This window comes from Silene latifolia, chromosome 10 (genome assembly GCF_048544455.1).
Source record: "Silene latifolia isolate original U9 population chromosome 10, ASM4854445v1, whole genome shotgun sequence".
Lineage (NCBI taxonomy): Eukaryota > Viridiplantae > Streptophyta > Magnoliopsida > Caryophyllales > Caryophyllaceae > Silene > Silene latifolia.
Genome location: NC_133535.1, coordinates 32,231,002 through 32,242,161, shown reverse-complemented (window position 1 = coordinate 32,242,161; position 11,160 = coordinate 32,231,002). Strand labels below are relative to the sequence as shown.

At 39.6% G+C, this 11,160-nt stretch overlaps 1 protein-coding gene across 1 annotated transcript; it reads right to left on the bottom strand.

Annotated features, from left to right (window-relative positions):
* Positions 1–910: 910 nt before the first annotated feature.
* Positions 911–6,596, bottom strand: LOC141607388 (uncharacterized). Its single transcript, XM_074426740.1, has 4 exons — positions 5,352–6,596; positions 5,055–5,062; positions 3,491–4,910; positions 911–3,406 (listed from the first exon to the last, which is right to left on the bottom strand). The coding sequence occupies exons 1-4, from the start codon at positions 6,594–6,596 to the stop codon at positions 911–913; spliced, it is 5,169 nt and encodes a 1,722-aa protein (XP_074282841.1).
* Positions 6,597–11,160: the final 4,564 nt, after the last annotated feature.

Below are 11,160 nucleotides of genomic sequence, written 5' to 3'. Positions count from 1 at the left end.
CAACTCTAATTGAACCGAAAAGACTTGAGATGGCTATTTCTCTATTATTCATTGACCCGAAAATGATCCGACCCGAAACAACCCGACCCGCTGGACCCGAAACAGACCCGACAACAAACCCGTAACAGACCCGAAACCCGAAAAGACCCGTCCCGACCCGAATTAACCCGAACTCAACGACAGACCCGAATTGACCCGACCCGAATTGGCACGACCCGAATCTGACCCGTTGACCCGTTTTGCCAGGTCTATCTATTGTAGACAAAAGTTCTTAAACATTGGAACTAATAAAATATGATATGGTATAAGAAGAACTTAATATAAAGTTTCTTCTATTGCTATTGTTAACAAGTTTAGATAAGTTGGAGCTATAAATTATAGAATAAGAACGTTTTATAGTACTATAAAATAACACTTCTATTATTGGTTAAGCACCCATTATTTTATCAATAAAATTATTGATTACTGTTATTTATTATGTCGAATTGTACAAGTTATCCGTTTTGAACTTACCATTAATAGAGTCTAGAGCTAAGTATCTTGAAACACCTTCTTATACGTAAAATTACTCATCAAATAGCCTCGTTCTAGCCGAATGCACAAGGGGTGGATGCAAATGAGTAAAAATCCGAGTCCATTTTTTATCAACGGACGAGACTGAATTCTATCAACATCGAACATTTCACTATTTATGCATAGAAATAAAGGATTAATAGAATATGGAGAGTAAGCACCAAAAAAAAATAGAGTATGGAGAGTATAATATTATTAAATGGGTTTGTGAGAGAAAATGGAGAGAAAGAAAATGAAGAGAATCCTAATTGGACGTAGAGTTAGTTTTTTTTTTTTTTTTTTTTTTTTGACAATAATAAACTGAAATATATTAAAGAAGCACAGCTAGTATACAGAGTTAGCCTGTTGCCAGGCGTACAGACCAGTAAGGATAAATTACAAACAAAGCACGGATTTCCCGAAAGGAATGCCGCACACTAATTGGGACTGGCAAAGAGGTTGCCAGAACTGCAGATAGTTTACAACAAGGTACTAAGAAACAAACCGAACTCAGGCCCAGAGAATGGGCATAGCGCATAGCACATAGAAGGGTCCTGGTGGAAGCGTCAAAAGACGAACTTGCGCGAACAACACTTGACTTGGAATAGTCCAACTCGGTACTGATGATGCAGTAACTGAAACAGTTTGTTCGTGGGACGTAGCGTGTGGAAACAGAAAAAGAAATCGCACTCCGTTGAGGCGAAGATGCAGCTGTGACAACACATGGTGCAACAACTTCATTAGAGGGGTGCAACTGTGTAGGACGTACCTTGGAAAATTGCACATGTGAGTGCAGTAGATCCTCAATGAGTCGACAGGTAACTGCAGGGTCACCGTTGTGATTTCGAAAAATCACGGCATTGCGAGTAGTCCAAATGGCCTGGAGAACACAACAAAAGTGAAGCAGGAGCCACCTTTGATTAGGCACCAAAGATTGTCTGTGAAGATAAGACAAGAAGTCTCCAACCCAAGATATAAAGGAAATAGAAGGGTTAGCTATGGCGTTAATCCCAAGGGCGGATGCTTTCCAAACATGTTGGGCAGCTTCACATGAACGGAATAAGTGCTCTTCTGTTTCAGGGGATGAATGACAGAGAGTACACATTGAGTCAACCGGCACATATTTAGATATTAAATTATCATTTGTTGACATAATATTATGAGCAAGACGCCATAACATAATTGAGATCTTTGGTGGAATTTCTTTTTGCCACACTTGTTTCCAAGGAAAGGTATGGACAAAAGATCGGATGCAGCGGGCAGCTGAAGATTCAGACCATAGGAGCGAATAACCTGATTTTACCGAATATGAGCCATCCTCTGTATATTTCCAGTAGAGAAAGTCATCAAAATTCTGAGCTGGTGGTTCCAAAGCAATAATTTCCTTTGCACAAATAGAGGAGAAGTAACGGAAAACCATAGACGGATTCCAGTCACCGGATTCCAGCAAGAAATCAGAGAGAGATGGTGAAGGCTCTGGAACTGGAGCGGTGCCAAATGGCTGCTTACCATTAATCCAACGACTTGACCAAAGGTCAAGTAAACGTCCATTACCAAGTTTCCAGCAAATACCATTGTTAGCCGCGGAAACAACCTTGCAAATGCCGGACCAGATAAAAGATGGTTGAGATACTCGAGAGGTTGCCAGAGGAACAGGCAAGTCTCGGGCATACTTCGGGGCCATATATCTTGCCAAAAACGTGGTTGGCTGTGTATGGATACGCCAAAAATTCTTAAGAAGCAAAGCCTGGCTGAGCAGATGGGTATTTTTGAAACCAAGACCACCATATTCCTTTGGCGCTTGCAGTATACTTTTGGAAGTCCAGTGAATAGACTGCTTATTCCAGTCATTTCGCCACCAAAAAGCCGTCAGCAAGGCATCTATCTTGCGACACACACCGATAGGAATAGGAACCGTAGAGAAGACGTGATTCAAAGAAGCAAGCAAAATTGCCGAAATAACTATCAATTTACTTGGTTGGCTGAGATGGAGAGCAAACCAGGATGAAATGCGAGTAGTGAGAGTATCAACAAAAGGAAGAAAAAGCGCATACCTCTTGCGAGGGATATCAATAGGAACTCCCAAATAGGTACCAAAAGTGGGAACATGAGCCATCTTCAAAATCGAAGTCAGATGCTCTCGGAAGTCCGCAGGTGTATTCGGACTAAACTTGATATAGGACTTACTGAAATTAATCATCTGACCCGAAAACGCTTCGAAGTCCTTGAAAATATCCCGTAAAGTCTCAAAGGACAAAGGTGTTGCCTTGCAACATAGAAAAGCATCATCCGCATAGAATAAGTGCGAAAGCGTTGGTGCATATCTTGAAATCTTGATGCCAGTCAAGGAGCCAACTTTTTCAGCTCTGATCAGCTGTCGAGACAGAATTTTCATACACATAATAAAAAGGTAGGGAGACAGAGGATCCCCTTGACGAAGACCACACTCTGATCGGAAAGATTCCGACGGTTCGCCATTAATAAGAACCCTATAAGAGATTGTAGACACACATTCCCAAATAATATTTCGCCATAAAATTGGGAAACCCATACGCTTCATAATCAACATGAGGAAACTCCACGAAACACGATCAAAGGCCTTGTTCATGTCAAGCTTAAGCACAGCAAAACAGTTTGAACCTTTTGTTGTTTTGTTAATATAGTGCAGCACCTCATGAGCGACAAGGCAGCTGTCCGTCATCAGGCGTCCAGGGACAAAAGCTTGTTGCGAGTCAGATACAATAGATGGAATTACCAGCTTAAGCCTATTCGCCAGGCATTTTGATGCAATACGGTAGATAACATTACAAAGACTAATAGGCCGATACTGGGTTAGCAACTCAGGGTGTTCCACCTTCGGAATGAGTATAATATGTGTCTGGTTCTATTCCTTCAACATTACTCCAGAATTGAGAAAATGCAAGATTGCCGAAGTTACAAGATGACCAATCTGAGGCCAGAAAACCTGATAAAATCGGGGAGTAATACCATCCGGGCCAGGTGATTTCGAACCATCCATACTACGAATCACTCGGAGAACATCAGTCTCTGTGAAAGGAGTAGAGAGAATAGAACAGTCGGCCGGCGAAAGGGAAGGAACATCCAGGTCATCAAGAAAATCTGCTGTGGACTGAAACTTTTCAGCGGGAGACGACTGCTGACCTCCCAAAATAGATCGAAAATAAGAACAAATCTCCGCTTCTATTTCAATAGGGTCATTAATCCATGTTCCATCAGAAGTGCGAAGAGAAATCAGTCTTTGCTTGGAAGATCGTTGCTTAACACGGTTAAACAAAAAACGGGTCGGAAGGCCGTCCAGAATTTCTTTACGTGTCTTGTTTCGCTGAATCCAGTAACTATGTTGCTTGGAGAGCAGATGAAGGTGGGAAGATCGCAGGTTGTGGTACAAAAGGGCGTCATCAGAGTCCGAAAGAGAAGTAGATGCTTGAAGAAGATCACATTCAAGTGAAGACCAATTTATACCATAGCAGATGCGGTGTCGAATAACCCAATTCAGAATAGCAAAACGAGCAGCAGCTAACTTTCGGGATAGGACATAAGAAGAGGAACCATAAACTGGAGTATTCCATGCATTAGATACAAGGGTCATCACCTCCGGAATTTGAAGACACCAGTTATCAAGACGGTATGGCCTTTTACGCGATTTTGGTTGCGGTAGAAAACGTAGCATAATTGGCGAGTGATCTGAAATAAGAATAGGTAAGTGAAGAACCGAGGAAGCGGGAAAAAGATCAATCCAATCTTGGGTTGCATATGCACGATCAAGGCGTTCCATAATACAGTTGTTAGCAAGTTGGCCATTCATCCAGGTAAAACGAGGACCAAAGAAAGGAATATCCACGAGATTGTTATGAATTTTCCACGCTGTAAACTCAGCTTGACCTCTTATTGTTAAAGATCCACCAAGTTTGTCCGAATGTAACTCCACTTGATTGAAATCGCCAATAACCAGAAAAGGAGAGCAACCAGAGATTTCATTAGAAATATTATCCCATTGAAAAGACCTATATTGGAAAACAGGTTCCCCATACAGGAACATTACATACATATCTTTAAAAACAGCTTGATTTACAACTATGCCCAATTTACAAAAAATAAAACGGGGGCAACTACTTATAACTTGTATATCTACAGAGTCATCCCAGTACAAAAGAAGACCACCACTACGACCAAAAGAGTCCACCCCAAAGAAGTTAGGATAACCAAGATGGTGAGTCTTCGTTGTTGCTATGTCGACATTAGTATGAGTCTCTTGCAAAAACAAAACCAGCGGATGATATTTAAGGACACACTGATGTAGATACGGAATTGTAGGATCATCCGCTTCCCCAAAGCCCCTACAATTCCAACAAAAGATAGTCATTGGTACCCTGGTGGTGACTTAAGGCCCACCACCTGACCTAAACGATCCGTCCTATCTTCAGCGCTGTGAGAAGACAGGAAAAGAGACGAAAAAACAGTTAGCGACGAAAAATGGAAACCCCACACACTGTCAACAGAACATTTAAGACGTTTATAGGAACAAAACTCCAGGGCCGAATCCGAGCTCATAAATTTGCGTTTATTCGGCCCACAAACACCAGTAAGCTGAACTAAATCCGGCGATTTAGGTTTTGTGTAACTGAAACCCGGTAAACCCAGGAAAACAAAAAGACACTCAGGGGGGAGTGCTCGTGGTTCAAGGACAGACAAGGACGAATCCAAGGTTAAGTCCATAAAAGCAGACGAAAAGATCGTTTAAATCGTGGACAACTCAAGTGATGCAGCTCATAGTTTACCTTGCGCTTAAAAACAAATTTCAATTTCCTACCAGACGAGTCCATAGGAACGAAATTACCAGACCCAGAGCTAGGCCCAGCAACCAAAGGGTCACGAAAAAGGATGCCCACATCCACATGACGTGGGGGAGTAACCGGTTCAGGCAGACCAAGATCCATGATAGGATCCAAGTCCATTTCAGGAGCTGTCATACGAAAACTCGGGGAAACAGGAACAACAGAGGTCGATGCTCCATTAAGATCAGGGAGAGAGCGCCTCAAAGGGTGAGACTCAAGCAGAACTTCTCGAGATTCATCTTCATGGACCATAAAAGCAGGCGGTGGCGCAGCGAAAGGAGCTTCCTCATCCCCTCCATTGTCAGAAGGTGAAGAAGAAAACGAAAAAACTGGTGAATCTCCGCCTGAATCAACTTGAGCAGACTCATCAGGTTCAGCGATATCAATTCTGGAGGTCAAGTACTTCACTCTTGAAGGTAAGCCCATAATCTCCGGCGTGTAAAAACGCGAACCAGGTGGGCCATGGAGAACCATTAACCCACTTGCACTAAGCTCCTCCATACGGGCACGAATCCGGCGAGCACCGTGAATCTTCCCAGACGGACAAAAGGATACGCGATGACCCACTTCTCCACAAGTTTTACAAAATCTGAACACGCCCTCGTAAGAAAACCCAATCCACTGATGAGTACGATCATCAATCTCCAAGTAACAACCAGGGATCAATGGTTTCGAAAGGTCCACCCAGACCTTTACTCTAACAAAGCATCGAGAGGGTGTTAAAGAGTTTACAACCTCCTCCTCGCAAATGTCTCCCACATGAGACAACAGGTAAGCAGCAACAGAGGAGTGCATCAGATGAAACGGAAGATGCAGGACACGAACCCAAACAGGGACAATATGAAAGAGCATATTATCCGGGAAAGAAGTTGCAGAGCACGGACGAAGCACCATTAAACTACCATCAAGATTGACAGTTTGACGCTTGCGGAAGTACTTGTAATCAGCCATAGATGAAAAAGAAAACAAGTAATAAGGTTTCATGGGTCGAATCGAAATCGACCCATTTAGCCTCCAGTTGATACCAATCAGGTATAAAATCCTGTCAACATCCAGATATCTCTGGTCAATAAACCGGGCAGTTAGAACCCTATTGAAATCCAATCCCGTGAGGTCAACACAAAGGTGAGGTGGTAGTTTTATATTCACACCAGCCCGACAAGGGGCGGTGGAGGAGGAAGAAGCCATGGTGATGTGTTTAGGTATATAAAACAGGGAAAATATGAAGGTTAAGCTCTGGGGAGGAATTAAAAAGCGTAGAAATGTATATATAGGTGGAAACAGGAGACAAAGGGTTGGCCGGAGCTCTACGTGGCAACAGACCGGACAGAGCACCGACGCGTGTCCAAAACAAGGCAGCAAAAGGGATAGGCCATCTAGCAAATTGGGGAGTTTGGCAGAGGGGATAAGCAAGTTGATAAAGGGGTTTGGCGAGGATGAAAGATAACGGGATGGTGGATGAAGCTGTCGGAGTTGTGTCGGCTACAGAACAGAAAAATTTGGCGGTGGACAAAACCCAGAGGGTAAGAACTCTCAATTAGAGAGAAACTCTCTAGAGATAGAGAGAGAAACTTTGTTAACACACGTAGAGTTAGTTAAGGCAGCATAAATGGTGAGAGACACTTATTTATTTGTTTATTTTCTTTATTACTCATACGGAGTATTTATGAAAGATACTTGAATCAAAGGCATATAAACGATTTTGATAGATGAAATATAGAATCTGTGGTCTAAAAGAGTAGCTGAAAAGGTAGCTGAAACCTGAAAAGGTAGCTGAAAACCTGAAAAGTTAGCTGAAAACTGAAAAGTTAACTGAAACCTGAAAAGGTAACTGATAAGGTAGCTGAAAATTAGAAACTGATAAGGTATTTGATTATATAAAAAAATGTTTGGCAAACTAACTGAAAAGGTAACTGATTTTGATAAAATGACGTAAAAGGATATGATAATTATTTAATAGTATAGATTTAAAGGGTAAAAACGGAAAATCAAACTAAATAAGGTACCTGAAATCTCAAATGCTACTCTAGGTAGCATTTTATTTCAGGTAGCTTATTTGGTTAAATAAGCTACTTGCCAAACGCTTACGAAAAAATAAGGTACCTGAAATTTTGGTCAAATAAACTACTTTGACCAAATCAGGTACCTGAAATGCTTTGCCAAACGGAGGTTATGTGCAAGTCATAGTAGAAAAGCACAAAATCTCACTTTAGACGGATACTATTCTTCAAAATTTTTAGACGGGTCAAATATGTGACCACTTACATAATAAGACAAACAACAAGTGAAATGGTAGGGGTTACTATTCATGCAAACATGAGATTATTTGACCTGTTTACATCTTTAGACGGATATACCCGTCTACACTGAGACTAATTAGTAGAATAGATTGTAGTTACTCTAATGTGGGTCGCATCCGTTAACCAGCAATTTGGATCCTCTCCGTTACTTTCTCTCCATTTTCTCTCAACCTAAGTTAAATATTAACAATACATGCTTTATTGTTTAACTTTGTCAATTATAAATCTTTTAAACAACAAAATCACTAATTAATTTTCACGCATATTCACATAATTCATTAAAAGATGTTAATCTTCATAAAAAAAATCTCCTTTCCTTTTATTTCTCGGTTTTTATTCAGTCTCTCGATTACTATGTTAAGTAGGTATTCATACTTTAACTATCAAGAGGACAAATCATAATTTAATCAGTACTCGAACAATAAACTTAAGACATCATGTATTTTACATCCCGCTTGGTAATTACATATGTAATTTATAATTCAAATCAACATAAAAAATGTAACTATGTTTTTTATAAATCTTGCTAATCTACAATATTAAATTACATACTCGTGCAATTTTGCACGGGTTAAAAATTAGTACACTCTTATTCTAATATATTCTCTTTTCATTCATTAAACATTACTTTTATGAAATAATTACAACCATTAGATCATTCAAAAATTTAATCTGAACCGTTTAAAAATAATGGAGATCCATTTCTTTTTAAGTAATGAAGAGAATCCGTAACGATTAACCAAATAGGTAAAGGGATTGCTTATTTGGTGTGACGATAACAGGTGGAACGTTCTATCAAGCATTTAAGGGTGTGCATATATTCACGGGACCAATATACTGGCGCACGGGATTTGTAAAGCACTTGTCAGCATAGCCCTATGAAAAGTCAACAGACAAAAGAGCTATCACTACTTTAAAAGGGCTTTTTGGGTAAAAGGGTTGTAAATCCCGTGGGAGAGTATATTACCCTCGTGGATTTATGCCCTCCCGCATTTAAGCATCTCTAATGATCCAGTATGAGTCAGTGTTCACTCACACTGTAACACTAGTCACTCAGAAAGCTACTTGTGATTTGAAATACAATCTGTCTCAATTCAAGATTTAAAGCAATAATTAGTTCACAAATTCTCATTATAGACGACACTATCCGTCTATACGTATAGACGGATACCATTTCTCCTCACAAAATACTCATTTGCCATAAAGTGAGAAGTACATGGGGGTGCCCCACCTTGTCCCCCCTACCCATTTTATTAGGTCTTTACCCGTCTTTTCGTCTCACCCGTCTATACCAAGACCTATTGTAATTAGTTTATTTTAAGGGCGATGATAACGCCACTACTATTTTTGTTATTGCCACCCATATAATTGACTTGTAATTGAGTGACATTAACAAAAATGGTAGTGCCGTTAACATTACCCTATTTTAAAGGGTTATTTCATAACAATAATCCATTCTATTAGTAGTCTGCAATAATCACTCCACCATATCAATAATCTCAATTAAATCCAACTTAAACACCATACCTTCTAATAACGAACCAGTTCATATTTTTTTGAAGTTTATGTTGGAATATTTGATAGTTTTTGGACAACCTAGCTGGTATATGTGAAGTTTATGTGTAATATTTTCAAGTGATGAATCAAGAACTTGGTTTATTTGATACACATAAACATAAAAAAATATGAGCTAGTTCGTTATTAGAAGGTATGATGTTTAGGTTGGATTTAATTGGGATTATTGATAGGATGAAGTGATTATTACAGACCACCAATATGATGGATTATTGTTATGAAATAACCCTATTTTAAAAAGGATATATTTGTCTTTAAATTAAAATGGGTTAAATAGTACTCCCTCTTAGGCTCTGTTTGGCAAAACTACCTGAAAAGTTAGCTGAAACCTGAAAAAGTAGCTGAAAACTGAAAAGTTAATTGAAACCTGAAAAGGTAACTGATAAGGTAGCTGAAAATTAGGAGCTGATAAGGTAACTCTGATTATATAAAAATATTTTTGGCAAACTAGCTGAAAAGGTACCTGATTTTGGCAAAATGACGTAAAAGGATATGAAAACTATTTAATACTATAGAATAAAGGGGTAAAAAATGGAAAATAAGTCATTTCAGGTACCTGATTTTTCAAATGCTACCTGAGGTAGCATTTCATTTCAGGTACCTTATTTGACCAAATAACCTACTTACCAAACACTTGCAAAAAAATCTTCCACTTTCCTTATTTGTCTATAATTTGTGGTTCTTATAACTTGTGATCCCACATTTTCTCCCTTACTTTCATTTTCCTCCATTTTCTTCCACATATTTCACTCCTCTTAAAAACACCCCAAAAAACAATGTAGAAGAAGATAAAGAATAGGAGGGAGTATGTTACTCGCATAAATAAGACGAGACTTTTGCTAATAATTCTATTTTTATTTTATCTAAACAATTGATATGATATTTAACCCGTCTTAAATTTAAACTTTAAACAATACTCCCACCTTAAATACTCCTCCGTAAGAATTTGTATTCAAGTAAACAAAGTCTTACAATTTATATACGAAGTATACGGACAAACATGCAATGAGTCAATAATAGTCCATGGAGAGGATGAGAAACGCTTTTTTTGGGGAAAAAAAAGAACTTGGGCTGGATACATTGCTTTTGGATTGTTGGGTTATTTCTTTTCAACGATTGTCGTACTTTCGGTCGCAATTTTTTAAGTTGCGATCATTTTGCTCGTTGATGAAAAAAAGGTTGCAAAGTGATGCGAGTCTTGTAGAGTAATAAGTTTTTTTTTTTTTTTTTTTTTTTGACAAAGAACAAATAAGATAACACAATAGAAACTTCCCTGGGCAAGATTATGAAAGCTATCCTATTCACTCCCCTAGAGAAGAAGCTAAGAGAGCAACAAAGTGAAAACTAGACGTAATAGATTTAATATCCTGGATAATGCAAGAAAGAGACGCAATAGGCTTATCCGCTCCGGCCACCTGCAAAACCAAGACAAGACAATCCGTAACCAGTCTGACGTGAAGATACCCTTCCTCCAAGGCCCATTTTAGCGCCGGATTGCGGCGACCTTGACTTGGAGGCGCGAAGAGGCAAACGAGCGAGCCTTCGCAATTCCTTAAAATCCCATCACCGTCCAACAAGCACCACCCCATGCCGAACTTCTATCGACCCTCCATGCAAAGATCACACTTAACAAAGACAAACATTTCCGCACATAGGTCCCCCAACAATCCAAAAGGGAAAAGAGTTTCTGATTCTCTTTGCTAGTTCAAAATCAGAAGAGAAGTCCAACAAAGACGCTTGAAGGAGGCAATCATCCTTATTGCACACAACCGCGTTCATACACTCAATGTCACCAAGAATAGAGTTGAGGGCACCCATAGGCCAAGGGCGACGACTCCTGAAGACCATGTCATTCCTACAACACCAAATTCTCCAAA